This window comes from Pseudophryne corroboree, chromosome 8 (assembly GCF_028390025.1).
Source record: "Pseudophryne corroboree isolate aPseCor3 chromosome 8, aPseCor3.hap2, whole genome shotgun sequence".
Lineage (NCBI taxonomy): Eukaryota > Metazoa > Chordata > Amphibia > Anura > Myobatrachidae > Pseudophryne > Pseudophryne corroboree.
In genome coordinates, this window is record NC_086451.1 from 6,481,296 (window position 1) to 6,502,093 (window position 20,798).

The 20,798-nt window shown below is 47.7% G+C and overlaps 1 protein-coding gene across 1 annotated transcript in view; it reads right to left on the reverse strand.

Moving 5' to 3' along the window:
- Nucleotides 1–2,081: 2,081 nt before the first annotated feature.
- LOC134947407 (uncharacterized) overlaps nt 2,082–20,798 on the reverse strand; it is a 33,505-nt gene continuing 14,788 nt past the window's right edge. The window contains exon 2 of the mRNA XM_063935512.1: nt 2,082–5,366. Within this exon, the coding sequence (XP_063791582.1) occupies nt 4,549–5,355 (807 nt within the window). The 5' untranslated portion in view covers nt 5,356–5,366 and the 3' untranslated portion in view covers nt 2,082–4,548. The remainder of the gene's footprint in view (nt 5,367–20,798) is intronic.

Below are 20,798 nucleotides of genomic sequence, written 5' to 3' on the forward strand. Positions count from 1 at the left end.
CCAGAGAATGCCCTGTGTGATATTTGCTGTATGTCTCTGGCCGGAGAATGTCCTGTGTGATATTTGCTGTATGTCTCTGGCCGGAGAATGCCCTGTGTGATATTTGCTGTATGTCCCTGGCCGGAGAATGTCCTGTGTGATATTTGCTGTATGTCCCTGGCCGGAGAATGCCCTGTGTGATATTTGCTGTATGTCCCTGGCTGGAGAATGCCCTGTGTGATATTTGCTGTATGTCCCTGGCCGGAGAATGTCCTGTGTGATATTTGCTGTATGTCTCTGGCTGGAGAATGCCCTGTGTGATATTTGCTGTATGTCTCTGGCCGGAGAATGCCCTGTGTGATATTTGCTGTATGTCCCTGGCCGGAGAATGCCCTGTGTGATATTTGCTGTATGTCCCTGGCCGGAGAATGCCCTGTGTGATATTTGCTGTATGTCTCTGGAGAATGCCCTGTGTGATATTTGCTGTATGTCTCTGGAGAATGCCCTGTGTGATATTTGCTGTATGTCTCTGGAGAATGCCCTGTGTGATATTTGCTGTATGTCTCTGGCTGGAGAATGCCCTGTGTGATATTTGCTGTATGTCTCTGGCTGGAGAATGCCCTGTGTGATATTTGCTGTATGTCTCTGGCCGGAGAATGCCCTGTGTGATATTTGCTGTATGTCTCTGGCCAGAGAATGCCCTGTGTGATATTTGCTGTATGTCTCTGGCTGGAGAATGCCCTGTGTGATATTTGCTGTATGTCTCTGGCTGGAGAATGCTCTGTGTGATATTTGCTGTATGTCTCTGGCCGGAGAATCTCCTGTGTGATATTTGCTGTATGTCCCTGGCCGGAGAATCTCCTGTGTGATATTTGCTGTATGTCCCTGGCCGGAGAATGTCCTGTGTGATATTTGCTGTATGTCTCTGGCCAGAGAATGCCCTGTGTGATATTTGCTGTATGTCTCTGGCCAGAGAATGCCCTGTGTGATATTTGCTGTATGTCCCTGGCCGGAGAATGCCCTGTGTGATATTTGCTGTATGTCCCTGGCCGGAGAATGCCCTGTGTGATATTTGCTGTATGTCTCTGGCCGGAGAATGCCCTGTGTGATATTTGCTGTATGTCTCTGGCCGGAGAATGCCCTGTGTGATATTTGCTGTATGTCTCTGGAGAATGCCCTGTGTGATATTTGCTGTATGTCTCTGGCTGGAGAATGCCCTGTGTGATATTTGCTGTATGTCCCTGGCCGGAGAATCTCCTGTGTGATATTTGCTGTATGTCCCTTGCCGGAGAATGCCCTGTGTGATATTTGCTGTATGTCTCTGGCTGGAGAATGCTCTGTGTGATATTTGCTGTATGTCTCTGGCCGGAGAATCTCCTGTGTGATATTTGCTGTATGTCTCTGGCCGGAGAATCTCCTGTGTGATATTTGCTGTATGTCTCTGGCCAGAGAATGCCCTGTGTGATATTTGCTGTATGTCTCTGGAGAATGCCCTGTGTGATATTTGCTGTATGTCTCTGGAGAATGCCCTGTGTGATATTTGCTGTATGTCCCTGGAGAATGCCCTGTGTGATATTTGCTGTATGTCTCTGGCCGGAGAATCTCCTGTGTGATATTTGCTGTATGTCCCTGGAGAATGCCCTGTGTGATATTTGCTGTATGTCTCTGGCCGGAGAATCTCCTGTGTGGCTTATCAGTTCCACAGCCACCACTTGCGTTAAGTAGAATAACAATGTTTTTTTCAGAAACATCCTTCATTTTGTTATAGGCATACTCAGTGGCGCTCCCCCAGATCCCGGTGCCCTAGGCAGCTGCCCGATGGTAGAGCCGGACCTGGACACAGCTGGCTTCTATGACTTACCAGATAGGACGTTTAGGCCAGCATGTTAGCCAGCATAACAACCCCACACAGCCCTCTTTATATAACGTGGAACATTGATCCCAAACCTTTACATCTCCATTTAATGAAGCTTTAGCTGCAATAAAAGTTGATTATAGGCCTAGAAAAAATAAAAAAGATAATGAAAATAATAAAAGCCATCGCACGTGGATGTAGGAGCTCGGTAAATAATACAGAAAGTTTCAGACAATAAATGAGGAGATCTGTTTAGTTGGAGCATCAGTTCCCTGTGGAGACAGTAACAGGCGTATTCCTCTTGTGTACATTCATATTTACATTATACAAAGCAGCGAGTGACAGTGATGTATACGTGGGGACATTTGCAGAGTTTATCTTGCGTGCTTAGCACATGCCCCTGAACAAGTGTGCGCAGGTGCTAGTGATGCACAGCTGTACGCATTTTAAGCACATCTGTATTTACGACCGCTGGTGCAAAACTGGTCTCTGGCGTTGTCAGAGTCATAGAGGGCGCGTCCGTGGAACTGCGGGCCGCACAGAGGACAAAATATTTGGTCAGTCCGGCCGCAGGGATGCATACAGCTCTGCGTTAGGGCGAATATTTGCAATTAGACACCTGCCAGCAATGTAATACCAATTACTGACAACTTACGTTCAACTCTGTATCAGGCCTAAGGTGAATAGCTCAGATAAACGGGTTAAACTCACAAAGTGGCTGCCTCCAATGGGCCCCATTCACAAAGCGCAAGGGTGCAGAGCAAATACTCAGTAATGCCAGGCAAGCCGATTTCTGCAAGTGCGCCTAGATTTTGATGTGTACTGTGCGGACCATACAGGCGCAATCATACAGATCAAGGCGTTATACAGTGCGCTTCCTAAATGAGAGCCATGGGGGGGAAGTAACAGACGCACGTTCACCTCACACAGCCAAATATTTCTCAAAGCTTTGTTACCCCCTAAATCGCTGAATATTTTTGCTCCCCACCTGGAATTGTGGCTGGTCAGACATTGGTCCTCACTAAGCGTCATACATGACCTGGAGACTGGACTGTGACTGGAGGTGATGTAAGTGAGAGGGACCAATGAGAAGCTGCCGCAAAGGACAATATGGCCTCTCTCACCTTGCTATGCCTCGCTGGTAACGCGGCTTTAGGAGGACGGATTATTTCAGCATTTGTCACCTTAGTAAATCATAGCTTATTTTGCACAGAGAATCATATTGTTTCCTTCTATGTTTGTATTTGGAAATCAATTTAATTCCTTAAATGGCATTGTGTAGTATTAGGTGCGGCTACTCATAGGTGTGGTGTCATTGATGTAGTACTTTAATGGCCAATACGCTTTTACAGTGTCTACCGAAAGCTCCAGCCTTCCCCAAATAACTGCGAGCCATCAGGGAGGAGGCAGCCAGCTCAGCGGGGGGGCATACTGGGGGAGTGGCGGTGGGGTGTTGCCGGGTAGGGGCAGAGCAGGGGCGTGTCTGCAAAACTGCATCATCGCGGACTCGCCCCCACTACACAATGGCGTGATTAAAGACATTGTGGGGCAGGGCCACGATGATGCAATTCACCGCGAATTACGACGTCGGCCCATTCGGCTGCGGAAGGGTTGTGTGCGGCTGCGGTGGGGTGCAGGCAGATGGCAGCAGGCCAGGAGACTAGCCTACTCTTCCGGGAGCGCCACAAGATTTTCATGAGCCTCCTGGCCATTCCGGGAGAGTAGGCGAGTATGACCTGAATGGGGTGACATTACATTTTCAGGGCGAGGTGTGTGTTGTGGATCTTATAAAGGTAACGGGCACTGTAATGTGGCACAGTATGAACTGTGGGCACTACTTTGTGGAATAGTAGGAACTGGGGGCACTACAGTGTGACGTGATATGTAATAAGGACGCTGTATGGCATAATATAAATTGGAGGCACTCTGTGGCATAATGTGAACTGGCTGCCATACTGTTTGGCATATTGTGAAATAGCCGGGCACTACCATGGGTCAGAAAATGATTAGCTGCTTTGGAGGGGTGTACTACGGTATACCGGCAGTGGGGCGAGCACAAAAGAGCCCCTTGTGGGCTCGCCGCGCTATTTATTCTCCATCCAGGGGTGTCGTGGACACCCCAAGAGGCAAAATAGTTGTCAGTATGCCGGGTGTCGGGATTCCGGCGGCAGTATGCTGAACGCTGGTATCCCGACATCAAGTGCCACCCGCCTTGGAGAGAGGTGTCTCTAGAACCATTGGGGCAGGGGCCCATTCAAAATATTGTTCCACATAGTTGTGGCTACGCCCATGTGTGTGGCCCATATTTAATAGCCTGCGAGTTGCCGGAACCCACGTGATTCCAGTGATTCAGCCCGCAGATTTACAGCGGCAATAATTGGTAAGGGAAAGCCAGGATGGTTCTGGTCTTTGGGCTACAACAACAGAAAACGCTGCAGTGGCAGACCCCATAATATTATTATTTTATACTAATGCCGTGGTACTGCAATGACCAGCAATCTCCATCTTCATCGGTGTCATTATGTCTAGCTTGTTATACCAGGAAGTAACAAGAATTTTCTTTTTAAGGCGCTACCTGTGCATGTCCCTGCAGCAGAGGCAAAACGTTGCGGCTCTCAATTTATCCCATGTTCATTGCAAATACGGAAGACTCTGATCTGAAGTAACAACTGTCCATTGAAAGTCCTGTAGAGTTCTGTAGGTCCAGTCACAATCTAACACACAACCATGCCCCTTTCCAGGTAGGGGTCCCCTTTAATGTGGATAACCCCGAGCTGTTGTCTTCTGGGTTCTCTGATCTCAAAGGACTCTGGGACCAGAGCAGTTCTGTAGAGATGTTGCAGTAACTGGTCAGCTATGGTGCGAGACTCGCGCCGCATGGTCACACTTCTTTCTGATGGTGAAGATGGAAGAGATATCTCCATTAGACACATATCACCAGTCACGGGGTTTGGAGGACCCAGAATCGCGCAGTGAGGGTTTTGTCCTGTTCTCTGAGTTATTACTGCGACAGAGAAGAACTTTGAAAGTCTTACAGCGCTGTTGTTCCAGGTAGCCGCGAGGGGACGGTTTCCCCAGACCTGCTTGATCACAGACTGAACTTGGCCTTGCTTTGACAGAAGAGACACCATTTTGGAGGAGAAGCAAACAAGTGTCTGAAAGGCGTCTTCCTCTGCCACCGCCAGCACCGTGATCACCTCCACCTGGTCCCCAATCTTGTTTAATCTCTCCACAGTCAGCTGAGTGGACAATGGCTGGCCGTAGAGGAGAGGACGGAAATGGGCGATATTCCCTCTAACGCTGGCCAGTGTTCTGACCGCCTCATAGCCTGTATCAGGCTGTAACAACATGGGGAGAACAGAGATGAAAACCAGGACCAGGACGGCAGCCAGGCTGACAGAGGGAAGGAAGTCCGAGTCTTCCGGCACCAGCATTCTCCTCAGAGAGGTGTTGGGGTGATCCGTCATGCGGGTGGCTTTCCCAGAGTCCAGAACGCAAGCACACTGGTCGGTGGGCACCATCTCATACGGAGCTGTGGAGACAAGATGGTAAAAGCCAGTGATGAGTCTTTAGCATGCTGTAAATATAATGTTATATATAAAATGTGACTTGTTACATCTGAATGGCCCATGCCCTAACACGTGGGGGTGCCACTGAAATGTGTATGACCCTGCATCCCCCGTACTTGCATGTGCTGCGTGAAAAGCCGCCACATATGCTCCGCAAACGGGAACAATCATTCAGCTCTGCATCGTCCCCTGTATGTTTCCATTAGTGACAATGATTGTGTCATATTGGTTTATGCAAGGCGGCTTACTACAAAGCAATCAGCATTTCACTGGTGTCTTCTTCACCATGTACAGCTACCCACAAGGACACTCTACAGCACTGTCCTAATACTGATATTCCCTGATCATAAATGGGAAGCTCCAGCAGGGTGTGGTTCGTTTTATCGACAGTGTCTAGGTCGACAATGTTTAGGTCGACCACTATAGGTCGACAGTCACTAGGTCGACATGGATGGAAGGTCGACAGGGTTTCTAGGTCGACGTGCTAGGTCGACAGGTCTAAAGGTCGACATGAGGATTTTATTTTATTTTGTGTCGTTTTCTTCGTAGAGTGACCGGGATCCCAAATTAGTGCACCGCGTCCCCTCGCATGGCTCGCTTCGCTCGCCATGCTTCGGGCATGGTGCCTTCGCTCCGCTACCGCTTTGCTCGGCACACTTTACCGTTCCAATCGTAGTCCACGTGGATCGTTAAGTATGAAAAAAAAAAAAGTGAAAAACTCATGTCGACCTTTAGACCTGTCGACCTAGCACATGTCGACCTAGAAACCCTGTCGACCTTCCATCCATGTCGACCTAGTGACTGTCGACCTATAGTGGTCGACCTAAACATTGTCGACCTAGACACTGTCGATCTTCAGACCGGATCCCGCTCCAGCAACAGGTAAACTCACCTACTGTCCGCCTCTCAGACACAGCAATTCCTGGTCAGAGACAGCACAGACTGGAAACCTGGGGCCACTGTGTAGCGTCTCCTCAGACCTGTCCTAGCCTCCGCTTGGGAAATAAGGCAGACGGAGGAAAGCGTAAAGACTGGAAGTCATAGATTGGAAATGCTAATTTTAGGTGAGCATAGGCGAGCGTTTTACATTCACTGAGGAGAGGCAGCAAATTATCCTGGATTAGTTGCAGCAAGTATCTCAGCGTTAGTATGGCGCCATGCCGTGCCCTCTGGTCTTGGCATGCTACCCCTGACTCTGGAATCACTCGCTTTTGCAGGAGAAATATTGGGCCTGATTTATTTCTTGTCACTGCGCATGTCCAGCGCATGGTTAGCGACTGCAGACACACAGAGGATTTATTTGCACAGTGAACGACAGGTAGTAATGGGGGTTGGGTGCTAGAAATCGCAGGCTTGCCGGGACCGTTTTCCGGTCACTGCCTTGTCAGCCACTGCGAATGCGCTTGCAGCTGGAGAGGCCCCGAAGTCTTAGGTGAGACACGCAGTCTGAGACAGCACAGGGTGGCTGAGAGGACAGAAGGACCAAATGATGTTACCGATTATGTACGAGAGTGGCGGATGTGAGGCGCCAGCAGTGGGTGTCTTTGCCACTGAGTCATTAGCATATTTTCTCAAATCCACTGCGAACAAAATCGCAGCTTCGCGTGCAACCACTTGCACCTCTACACCAGGCTTATTGTTTGCATCTGACTTAGACAAGAAGACCTCTTATGGGGAATAGTTCATTTCTTCCTTCATTGGTTCCTAAGTCCAGAATATTCACCTTTTGTTCCATTCTCCTGACGTCCTCCCAGGTGATCTGGCGCTGGGAGACCGTCTGCTGTACTGCAAGGGTCTGTTATGTACTAAGGGATAAACCTAGATTGAATGATGTTGAGAATTGAATGAGTGATGGCGAACTTGACACAAGACGATCTTCTTGCAGTGACCCCTGTACACATCAGGGTTGAGACTCATAGAACGCACTCAGCAGGTCTTCTTGCCTGTAAGAGCCGCTTTTCCCATAAAGCTTTTTGCGCCTACCGGTACTGGGGTGCCCACCAGGACTTACGCAGCTTGCGGTAGTATGAACTCGACCCTTGAGTGACCTGAATCAATGCTGGTAGGAAAGACAACAAGGACAAGACCAAGAATACCAAAAGACAAGAACAAGACAAGAGAATAATGAATGAATAACAAGGTATGGTAATAGGGTAAAGGTTCTAACAAGACATCGGGGTATTGAGAGACACAGAAGGAGTGGTGCACCAATCGTAATAGCACCGGGGAAGTAGTCTCGAGAGAAGGCAATACCCGACTAATAGACAGGCCAGTGGATGTTACTCCTGGCAACTGTAGTACCAACCCAGAGGAGCAGTACTACTGTAGGAGCAGAGCTGGTCCTAGGCATAGGCAAACGAGGCACATACCTAGGGCATTTGGAATGCCTAGGGGCACAAGCAGCTTCTGCTGATTAAAATGATATGCAGCATGCCTATATTCTGTGTGTGACTGTGGCTGTATCTGTATACGAAATGCTAGGTTATAGCGTATTCCTGGAAATCACTGTAACATAGCATTTTGCATGCAGATACAGCCACAGTCGCACCCAGAATATAGGCATGCCACATATCAATTTAATCAGCAGAAGCTGCTTGTGTGTCCTAGTCACATAGCAATGCAAATAAGATGTTAGAGCTGGCCGGGAGCTGCCAGCTGACTCACACCAGGCATCTCCTGCTGCAGGGCGTATTGAGGCAAGTTGTATGAGCATACATCTGTATCCAAGCAGAGGCAGAGGTCACAGTGTTAGCGGCCATGTAGTGCTGTGTGCGGGTAGGTTCGTTGTGCAATAGTATTCGGCATATGTGTAAGGGGCACTATGTGTGTCATTATGTGTATAAGGGCATTATTAAAGGTTGGCATAATGTGTAAGATGCATTTTGTTTATAAGGACATTAATAATGTGTGTCATATGTGTAAGGGGCATTACTGTGTGGTATTATGCGTATAAAGGCATTACTAATGTGTGTCATTATGTGTATTAGGTGCTCTACTGTGTGGCATCCTGTATAGAAAGGGCACTACTGTGTGGTCTAATGTGAATAAAGAGCAATATGGTGTGGTGTAATGTGAATAAGGGGCTCCACTGTGAAGAGTAACGTATATTGGGGGTCATTCCGAGTTGATCGCTCGCTAGCAGTTTTTAGCAGCCGTGCAAACGCTATGCCACCGCCCACTGGGAGTGTATTTTAGCTTAGCAGAAGTGCGAACGGTTGTATCGCAGAGCGGCTACTAAACATTTTTGTGCAGTTTCAGAGTAACTCAAAACCTACTCAGCGCTTGCAATCACTTCAGACTATTCAGTTCCGGATTTGACGTCACAAACACGCCCTGCGTTTGCCCAGCCACACCTGCATTTTTCCTGGCACGCCTGCATTTTTCCGCACACTCCCTGAAAACGGTCAGTTGACACCCAGAAATGCCCACTTCATGTCAATCCCTCTGCGGGCAGCAGTGCGACTGAAATGCATCACTAGACCCTGTGCAAAACTACATCATTCGTTGTGCCCATACGTCGCGCGTGCGCATTGCGTCGCATACGCATGTGCAGAACTGCCGTTTTTTAGCCTGATCGCTGTGCTGCGAACAAATGCAGCTAGCGAGCAACTCGGAATGACCCCCATACGGTAAAGTGGTACTACTGTTTGATGTAATGTGAGCTCATCTCCACGCCGCCTCTCCCTATCTAGTGTACAGGTCCCGGGTCGCAATGACCCAGGAACCTGTTCACGCTGCCATTGATCCGGTATTCAACCCGGGAATAAAACTGCTTTATTCCCGGGTTGAATTATCGGGTCAGGCGACCCGGGAATTTCACCATGGCCCCTTTCACACTGCACAGCGACCCGTGTCGACACGGCAATGTGCTGGGCTGATAATGGGTCATTTGTGCAGTGTGAAAGGGGTATATAAGGACTATGTACATGGTAAGAGAGGCCTGAGAGAGAGACTGTAGTGGAATGGGACTGGCAGTCTCTCACAAGATGCAGGAACCACACAATGAACTCACACAAACAACACACAAAACAGGTACATAAACAATGGATAGATTGCAGGGACAAACAAACAAGGATTCTGCCGAACTATAACTAAGAACGAATGACAAAGGCTTCCGCGGCAACCCAATTCTATGACCAGCACGTAGTGAGGGACAGACAACACCTATATAGGATACATGAACCAATGAGAGTCAAAGCACAGCCAGCCTCCCCTAATTACCAACTCTCTGCAGCTGTGCTGCTGCACATCCACCAGCCTCCTTATTTTCACAAGAAACAGGCTGGAGTCAGGTAACAAAGTATTCCCACACAGGTGTGCTGCTACAGCAACTAAGCAGACAGAATAGAACTGCAATTAAATAAACAGAACAGAGCTGCAGACAGCACATGTAACAGGGTCTCCCCTACAATGATGTTTTACAGCCGGCCTCTCTAGGGACAGATGACAACCAAGCCCCGAGTGCAGCAAACTTTGCTCTCCTCAGATGTCATCACCCTGGTCACGCTTAACCAGAGACGGTTGCATACAGACCCATCCTTAAATTCAGATCTCTAGATATTGACCTCCAAGTGGATTAATTCACACTGGAATCACTGAGGTTAGCAATAAATGGAATGGAGAAAGGAAAATGTATGGTGACAGTGGACATCAAAGATACATACAGTATTTACACCCAATCTAGGAGGAACATTAATGTTTCCGCATATTCGCAGTACAAATACACCACCTCAAATTCAGAGCCCCTCCCATTAGGCTAGCTACAGTGTTATGTATAATCGTACGCTAATGATACAATGGTGGCAGACAGAAGGCAGTTACCATCTTTCCTTATATAGATGGTCTACTGATAAAAGTAGCCTCCCCATCCATGCTTCATGCTCAAGTGAGGGAGACAAACCATAATGCCACCCAGGCCACTTTCCAGTGCTCTATCTGTAGCTCTGCTCTTCTTCAGGGCTGTCCAATAAAGATGCAAACAGCGCACAAGCCAGTGAGAGAGACAGCAGGATATTGAGGTGGGCCGAAAAGACTGTTCCAGCAATTGCAGCTGTCAATATCAGAGGCCGACTACCTCATCAGGAGGTTCAATGACAGCTTGTGGGCAAATGATATGATGGCGTTCAGACTGAGTCACAAAGTTGCTCCAGGACAAGAGACCTCGGGGCACTACTCGTAGATGCCATACTGGTTCCGAGACCTTTTTACCACTTTCCTTCAATAGCCATGTCATAAAGAGTTCTAAAGAGGGTAAAATGAGACGGAAGCTGTGACGTGTTGGTGGCCCCCGATTGGCCAAGGAGGTCCTGGTATTCGGACATCTTCACCAAGGCAGAGGTTCCTCCATAGCACCCTTTACTTCAGGGTACAGCTTCTAAGCCAAGGCCTGTTTATGGTGAGGCTGTCGAAGCCAAAATACTGAAAGCCAAGGGTCTCCTGGATGGAGTAGTACCATAATGTAAATAATAATTTCATAATTTCAGCCAGCAACAATCATTGTGTGTAGGAAAATACATATTTCCTGGCATGTGCGAAAGAAAACTCTTCTTTTCCTTTATCAAGATGACTACTTTTCTTGTTGGAGGGCTTAGATACAGGACTACGTCTCAACTCAGGTTACTTCTATCCCGGAGTCCAAATGTTCCTTTATATATTCATCTTCCATATGTTTCCCTAGTGATTCCTTGGGACCCTTATCTGGCCTCAGGATTTTTCTGCAATATCCACTTTTTGAGCCATTTGATTCAGTTGGAAAAGTATATGTCCTGGAAGAATGTTCTCTTATTAGCTCTAGCCTTTGCTGGAAGGTTATCGGAGCCGGGAGCTCTCTCCTGCCAGGCACCTTTTCTTACCTCCATGGAGGACAGGGAGGTTTTGAGGACAAAACTCAATTTATCACCAAATGTGGTTTCCAGGTTCCGCTTAAACCCAGATGATTTTTTTCTTTATTGTTTATATGACCTAATTAATGTTTGTGTAGGTCAAATCAATGGGGCCAGATGGGATACATCAAATAATGCTAAAATAATTTAAAGGGGTGCTGGTATCACCATTAACAGAATTATTCAACCAGTCACTAGCTAAAGAAGTAATTCCCTAGGACTGGAAAAGAGCGAACGTAGTCCCACTGCACAAAAGTGGAAGCAAGGAAGAGGCAAGCAGCTACCGACCAGTGAGCCTTACATCAGTAGTAGGGAAATTGATGGAAACACTCTTAAAAAAAAGAGTTGTAGATTATCTCCAATCCAGCAATTTACAGGATCCCAAACATGGGATTGGATACTAACATGGTTGAATGGATAAGATCTTGGTGGCAGGATAGAAACCATGGTTGTAGTAAATGGAGTGCATTCACAGGAGGGAGATGTTACCAGTGGAGTACCCCAGGGATCTGTATTTTGACCAGTGCTTTTTAATATCTTTATTAGGGATATTGCAAATGGCATTAAAGGGAAAATATGCAGTTTTGAAGAGGGCACAAATGTATGCAACAGGGTAGACACACCAAGAGGGGATGCAGTCAATATACTGGCTGTCGGTATCCCGGTGTTCAGGAGACCGACGCCAGAATCATGACAGCCGGCATTTTACTGACAAGCGGAATTCCCACACCGGTGTTCAGTTCTGGAGGCCATATCTCCAGGAGGATATAAATACATTACAGACATTACAAAGAAGGGCAACTAAAATGGTGCATGGCCTACATCACACAACTTTCCCGTAAATACGAAAAGATATTAATATGTACAGTGCATCCGTAAAGTATTCACAGCGCTTCACTTTTTCCACATTATGTTATGTTACAGGCCTTATTCCAAAATGGAATATATATTTTTCCCTCCAAATTCTACACACAATACCCCATACTGACAACTTGAAAAAAAGTTTTTTTGTGATTTTTGCAAATTTATTAAAAATAAAACTAAGAAATCACATGTACATAAGTATTCACAGCCTTTGCCATGAAGCTCAAATGTGAGCTCAGGTGCATCCTGTTTCCATCCTGATACCATCCCAAGGCTTAGACATCCTTGAGATGTTCTGACAGCTGAATTGGAGTCCACCTGTGGTAAATTTAGTTGATTGGACATGATTTGGAAAGGCACACACCTGTCTATATAAAGTACCACACTTGACAGTGCATGTCTGAGCACAAACCAAGCATGAAGTCAATGGAATTGTCTGTAAACCTCCAAGACAGGATTATCTCAAGGCACAAATCTGGGGAAGCGTACAGAAAAATATCTGCTGCTTTGAATGTCCCAATGAGCACAGTGGCCTCCATAATCCGTAAATGGAAGAGGTTCGGAACCACCAGGACTCTTCCTAGAGCTGGCCGGCCGTTTAAACTGAGCGATCGGGGGAGAAGGGCCCTAGTCAGGGAGGTGACCAAAAACCTGATGGTCACTCTGTCAGAGCTACAGCATTCCTCAGTGCAGAGAGGAGAACTTTCCAGAAGGACAACCATCTCTGCAGCAATCCACCAATCAGGCCTTTATGGTAGAGTGGCCAGACGGAAGCCACGTCTTAGTAAAAAGCACCTGGCAGCCCGCCTGGAGTTTGCCAAAATGCACCTGAAGGACTCTCAGACCATGAGAAACAAAATTCTCTGGTCTGATGAGATAAAGATTGAACTCTTTGGCGTGAATGCCAGGAGTCATGTTTGGAGGAAACCAGGCACCGCTCATCACCAGGCCAATACCATCCCTACAGTGAAGCATGGTGGTGGCAGGATCATGCTGTGGGGATGTTTTTCAGCGGCAGGAACTGGGAGACTAGTCAGGATAGCGGGAAAGATGAACGCAGCAATGTACAGAGACATCCTGAATGAAAACCTGCTCCAGAGCGCTCTTGACCTCAGACTGTGGCGACGGTTCATCTTTCAGCAGGACAATGACACTAAGCACACAGCCAAGATATCACAGGAGTGGCTTCAGGACAACTCTGTGAATGTCCTTGATTGGCCCAGCCAGAGCAAAGGTATCCGTCAGGATCCTGGCAGTCGGAATACTGACACTGGAATCCCGACACTGCTTGGAATGTCAATGCTGGCATCCCGATACAGTTTGAAATGCCGGCGCTGGGATCCCGATCAAGGTCTGCCGCGCACTCTGCACTGGTAAGCCACGCGGGGTTTGTTAGACATACCTCCCAACTTTCATGAAGAATGAAGTGGGACTCCTGCGCAGCATAGATGCGCCTGCCTGAAAAGGGGGCATGGTCTCAACAAGAGGGGTGTGGCTTCACAGTAATGCTGCTATCGCAAGCCACGCCCCCTTTTATCACTGTGGGGGCATGCCCAGCGCTCTGTGCCCCTAGTCCCTCTTGTCTCTGTGAATAGAAGCTGTGTGCAGAATCTACAGCAAAGCAGCGAGTGACAGATGGCCTAACGGCCCCCCAGCGTGGGGACGCTGCGGCCTGTGGGTGGGACAGTCCCAAAAATGGGACAGTTGGGGGATATGGTTAAGATTTAGGCTGCGGTAGGCAGATTATGGTTAGGCTGCGGGGGAGGGAGGGTTAGGTTTAAGCTGCGGGAAGGGCGGTTTAGGGTTAGGCACCACTGGGGAGGATTTGGGTCAGGCTGCAGGTAAGGAGGGTTGGAGATTAGGGCTAGCCTATTTACCACCTTGGTGTTAGGATCCTGAGCGTCCGGATGCCACTGTCAGTATTCTGACTGCCGGAAACCCAAGCACCGGGATCCCGATACCATCCCGAGGCTTAGACAGTGGAGCAATCTATACATGCTTGGGACAGACATAAGGATCAAATAAGGTGTGAGGTAACAATATGGTTAAAAAAGGGGCAGAACAGATGGGCCCAAGTGGTTCTTATCTGCCGTCATGTTCTATGAGCCTAATTCAGACCTGATCGCTAGGCTGCGATTTCGTACAGCGGGCGATCAAGTCTAAACTGCGTATGCACCGCAATGCGCAGGGGCATAGCACGGGTACAAAGCGGATCGTCGCTCAGCGATGGGTTTGTGCATAGAATCCATTCGCACAGGCGTTCGCAAGGAGATTGAGAGGAAGGGCGTTTGTGGGTGGTAACTGACTTTTCTGGGAGTGGTTGGAAAAGCTCAGGCGTGTCCAAGCGTTTGCAGGGAGGGTGTCTGACGTCAATTCCGGTCCCGGACAGGCTGAAGTGATCGCAGCAGCTGAGTAAGTCCTGGGCTGAGCAGAGACTGCACAAGATCTCGGCTGCACATGCGATCGCACACTTGCACAGCGAAAATACACTCCCCTATCGGCGGCGACTATCTGATCGCAGCGCTGCAAAAATCAGGTCTGAATTAGGCCCTGTGTTTCTAGCAGTTTCTCTTCTCTCGTTGATTATGTCCTTTGCACACAAAACACCTATGGGGCAACCAATCCAGGTACAAGAATACTATCATTAAGGGTGTATCTAGCACTAGACGTCTGTATATCCATCCACGTGCTGCTGCTGTCAGTGACCACTTCTCATTACCCAGGGAATCTGCGACTGACCAGCTACAGAGCGAGGATGGAGAACGGTGTAATTACGTGTGATTATGTCACTCCTGTTTACCGACATGCGACTAGGAGAGATTGGTGTGATACACCTTATTACAAGCAGATGGGAAATAGGGAGCGATGTATCAAACCGCGGCAAAGGGAATTCCCAACCAATCAGATCCTGTCATTTTACAGGCTCTGACTGAATAATGACATGAGCTGATTGGTTGGTACTTTATCTCCAAGGTTTGATAAGTCTCCCCCATAGTGACCTGAGTTATGTGCTTTGATTACAGGCTTGGCTAATGTCCATATCACGCACTGCACTTACCTTTTGTCTGTTTCTATGTAGATAAGAGGAAGTAAATGTTATCATTCTACACATACAATACACCTGTGTAACAGCGGGGAGTCAGTGAAAGAATCACAAGTCACACTCTTGTTGCCTCAGGAGACAGAAGCGTAGCACGCCCCAGTAAGACGTGACATCTTCCCAATGTGCACAGTCATTCTCCCAGGCTGTGTGGTGACGGGGCACAGCCACTCTCATGTCACTGGTCTAGGTATTAGCCCTTCGTACACACTGTATACATAACGCCACTAGTAACATTTACTGTGCACACTATATTTCACATGTGCCGTCGCATTATATATGTTTTACCGCGGGCGGGATGTTGGCTGTCAATATCCCAACCGTGTCAATCCGGCTTCGGTATCCTGAACGCTGGGATCCCGACAGCCGGCAAATTAAACGTATACCCATGACTTAATGCATTTCATCTGGAGTACAGTAATCAGGCAGACCATAGTTCTCCTGACCTAACACGTTTCTTCAGGAGTGCAGTAATCAGGCCATAGTGCTTATCACCTAACGCGTTTCATCAGGAGTACAGTAATCAGACCATAGTGCTCCTGACCTAACGCGTTTCATCAGGAGTACAGTAATCAGGCCATAGTGCTCCTGACCTAACACGTTTCATCAGGAGTACAGTAATCAGACCCTGGTGCTTCTGACCTAACGTATTTCATCCGGAGTACAGTAATCAGGCCATAGTGCTTCTGACCTTACGCATTTCATTAGGAGTACAGTAATCAGACCCTGGTGCTTCTGACCTAACGCGTTTCATCAGGAGTACAGTAATCAGACCATAGTGCTCCTGACCTAACGCGTTTCATCAGGAGTACAGTAATCAGACCCTGGTGCTTCTGACCTAACGCGTTTCATCAGGAGTACAGTAATCAGACCATAGTGCTCCTGACCTAACGCGTTTCATCAGGAGTACAGTAATCAGACCCTGGTGCTTCTGACCTAACGCATTTCATCAGGAGTACAGTAATCAGACCCTGGTGCTTCTGACCTAACGTATTTCATCCGGAGTACAGTAATCAGGCCATAGTGCTTCTGACCTTACGCATTTCATTAGGAGTACAGTAATCAGACCCTGGTGCTTCTGACCTAACGCGTTTCATCAGGAGTACAGTAATCAGACCCTGGTGCTTCCGACCTAACGTATTTCACCCGGAGTACAGTAATCAGACCATAGTGCTTCTGACCTAACATATTTCATCCGGAGTGCAGTAATCAGACCATAGTGCTTCTGACCTAACATATTTCATCCGGAGTGCAGTAATCAGGCCATAGTGCTTCTGACCTAACGTATTTCATCCGGAGTGCAGAGTTCAGTCCATAGTGCTTCTGACCTAACGCATTTCATTAGGAGTACATTAATCAGACCCTGGTGCTTCTGACCTAACGTATTTCATCCGGAGTACAGTAATCAGACCATAGTGCTTCTGACCTAACGTATTTCATCCAGAGTGCAGTAATCAGGCCATAGTGCTTCTGAACTTACGCATTTCATCAGGAGTACAGTAATCAGACCATAATGCTTCTGACCTAACGTATTTCATCCGGAGTGCAGTAATCAGGCCATAGTGCTTCTGACCTAACGTATTTCATCCGGAGTGCAGTAATCAGACCATAGTGCTTCTTACCTAACGTATTTCATCCGGAGTGCAGTAATCAGGCCATAGTGCTTCTGACCTAACGTATTTCATCCGGAGTGCAGTAATCAGGCCATAGTGCTTCTGACCTAATGCATTTCATCAGGAGCACAGTAATCAGACCATAGTGCTACTGACCTAACGTATTTCATCCGGAGTGCATTAATCAGGCCATAGTGCTTCTGAACTAATGCATTTCATCAGGAGTTCAGTAATCAGACCCTGGTGCTTCTGACCTAACGTATTTCATCCAGAGTGCAGTAATCCGGCCATAGTGCTTCTGACCTAACGCATTTCATCCGGAGTACAGTAATCAGGCCATAGTGCTTCTGACCTAACGTATTTCATCCGGAGTACAGTAATCAGGCCATAGTGCTTCTGACCTAACGTATTTCATCAGGAGTACAGTAATCAGGCCATAGTGCTACTGACCTAACGCATTTCATCCGGAGTGCAGTAATCAGGCCATAGTACTTCTGACTTAACGCATTTCATCAGTAATACAGTAATCAGACCACAGTGCTTCTGACCTAACGTATTTCATCAGGAGTACAGTAATCAGGCCATAGTGCTACTGACCTAACGCATTTCATCCGGAGTACAGTAATCAGGCCATAGTGCTTCTGACCTAACGTATTTCATCAGGAGTACAGTAATCAGGCCATAGTGCTACTGATCTAACGCATTTCATCCGGAGTGCAGTAATCAGGCCATAGTACTTCTGACTTAACGCATTTCATCAGGAGTACAGTAATCAGACCACAGTGCTTCTGACCTAACGTATTTCATCTGGAGTGCAGTAATCAGGCCATAGTACTTCTGACTTAACGCATTTCATCAGGAGTACAGTAATCAGACCACAGTGCTTCTGACCTAACGTATTTCATCAGGAGTACAGTAATCAGGCCATAGTGCTACTGACCTAACGCATTTCATCCGGAGTACAGTAATCAGGCCATAGTGCTTCTGACCTAACGTATTTCATCAGGAGTACAGTAATCAGGCCATAGTGCTACTGACCTAACGCATTTCATCCGGAGTGCAGTAATCAGGCCATAGTACTTCTGACTTAACGCATTTCATCAGGAGTACAGTAATCAGACCACAGTGCTTCTGACCTAACGTATTTCATCAGTAATACAGTAATCAGGCCATAGTGCTACTGACCTAACGCATTTCATCCGGAGTACAGTAATCAGGCCATAGTGCTTCTGACCTAACGCATTTCATCAGGAGTGCAGTACTCAGGCCATAGTACTTCTGTCCTAACATATTTCATCCGGAGTGCAGTAATCAGGCCATAGTGCTTCTGACCTAACGTATTTCATCAGGAGTGCAGTACTCAGGCCATAGTGCTTCTGACCTTACGTATTTCATCTAGAATACAGTACTCAGGCCATAGTGCTTCTGGGGATCCCCCAACTGCCCCCCACCACCACCATGGGACATTGCGACCCGTGGGAGGGACAGCGGGACAGACCGTGAAAAACAGGACTGTCCTGCCAAAATTGGGACAGTTGGGAGGTATGAGTTAGTCATGCAGACTAAATGCTGCATTCTGTAACACCTAGAACATGGGTCTTCAACCCGCGGCCCTCCAGTTGCTGTGGAACTAAACAACCCAGCATGCCCAGCCTCAGTTTTAGCATGCCTTAATAGTAAAACTGTGGCATGGCATGCTGGAATGTGTAGTTCCACAGCAGCTGGAGGGCCGCAGGTTGAAGACCCATGACCTAGCATATAATGAGATGCGGGGCCATTCAGGCTGCTCAGACTGCACTTCCCATCCATCAGCCTGTAATGTAGTTCCAGTGGATGTTTATGCTCAGACCAGAACGTGTATTTCAGCCTGAGCACAGGTAGAACAGTGTCCGCAGCAGGTGCTGGCATCTGTCAAGACCCGGCTGGAATGATGAGCGACTTGTTTGTCAGGTTACAATCTCACAAGCGCCCTGCCATCTGCTTCAGCTGATCCACAGTTATTTGACATAACTCCCCCCCCCCCCCCCGCCCCTCTCATCTACTTTCTGAGTAAATAAAAATGTAAACCACCAAATTCCCTACAGCGCTTTCTCTGCACGTATTACTTGTCGCACACAGGGCCGGATTCAGTGGTGCACGCCACAAAGAGCTAATGGCCCTCATTCCGAGTTGTTCGCTCGCTAGCAGATTTTAGCAGCATTGCACACGCTAGGCCGCCGCCTACTGGGAGTGTATCTTAGCTTAGCAGAATTGGGAACGAAAGATTAGCAGAATTGCGAATAGAAATTTCTTAGCAGTTTCTGAGAAGCTCCAGACTTACTCCTACACTGCGATCAGTTCAGTCAGTTTCGTTCCTGGTTTGACGTCACAAACACGCCCTGCGTTCGGCCAGCCACTCCCCCGTTTCTCTAGACACTTCCGCATTTTATTCTGGCACGCCTGCGTTTTTCCGCACACTCCCAGAAAACGATCAGTTTCCGCCCAGAAACACCCACTTCCTGTCAATCACACTACGATCACTTCAACAATGAAAATTCTTCATTCGGACGTGAGTAAATCTACTAAGTTTTGTGCTAAAATACTTAGCGCATGCGCGCTGCGAACCATACGCATGCGCAGTTTTGCCTTAATCGCTCCGTTGCGAAAATCGGCAACGAACGAACAACTCGGAATGACCACCAATGTCTCAAGGGGGGACCGCCGGGACTGGAGTCCTGGGCCCACATCACGGACTAGCAGCTAGCCATGGAGAAAAAGCGGCTGCATTTTGAATTTCATTTAAAAAATTGTTTACACAATGATTGATGCCCCGCCCTTGCTATAGCTCCACCCACATTATCCACAGCTCCACCTACCTTTTGGTGGGGCCCTGCCTATTTTGTCGGTCCCGGGCGCCACAATTTCTGATGACAGCCCTGGTATCTAGCACCATCTTGCGCACAGAGATTATTGTGCTGATGCACACCTCACAATACTAAGAACTGCTAGTCAGAATCATTCAACCTAACAGAGCAAATTCAAGGTTCAAGGTATACATTTTGGCCCAAAAATACTAGCCCACCAACCAACGTCTAGGTGGCCTTGTCTTTTGTGGGTCCCTAACACTAAGTTTGTATTTGGGGCACAAGACCCCAAACAGATGACGAGTGTAAATAAGTAAGAAGCAAAAATCTATGTATTAAAAAAGTGTTACACAGGTGAAAGGTGTTAAAAAAGGCAAAAAGAAAAGAGTGTAGTATTAGTATAAAATAATTATTCATAGCACGCTGGATTCAAACTCAGTGTTAGGGACCCAACAGAGACGAGGTCACCTGGACGCTGGTTGGTGGGCCGGTAATTTTTGGCCAAAAATGTTGCCAAGCACCTCAAATTTGCTCTGTTAGATTGCATAGTTTATTATAATTATTCTGACTAGCAGTTATAGGTATTGTGGAGTGTACACCATCACTATTATTCTCTTTCTTGGTGGAACTACTAGTCCCAGCATGGTAGTACCTGCTCTTATATGTGTAATTAGGGTGTGCAGTCCAAGATGCCCCTCCGCCCATTGTGCACAGTGACGCCTCCTCCGCCGTTCGCACACTTAGCCAGAAACATCAGAAGCACATCAGCGCACCCTCGACCCTCTCAGCGACCCTACGCTGTCTCAACCAAGACGTCTGCTTTTCTCCTGCTGTGAACAGATTCGCAGTGGCTGAATTTGACGTGCCCATATATATACAAGACAATCAACGTGTGGTTTTGGTGAATGTGCAGTAGCAAAAAAAATAAAAAATTACTCACACTGCGCCCGACATCGTCATGACGCGCCCAGCCCCGGCAGAGTGAAAAAAATGCCATTTGCATAACCGATCCTCCTACCTCTGTGACCGCTCCTTCTCTGTCTCCTCTCATGACGCCACCTCTAGGAGGTGTTGCAGGTCGTGGGGCGGCACA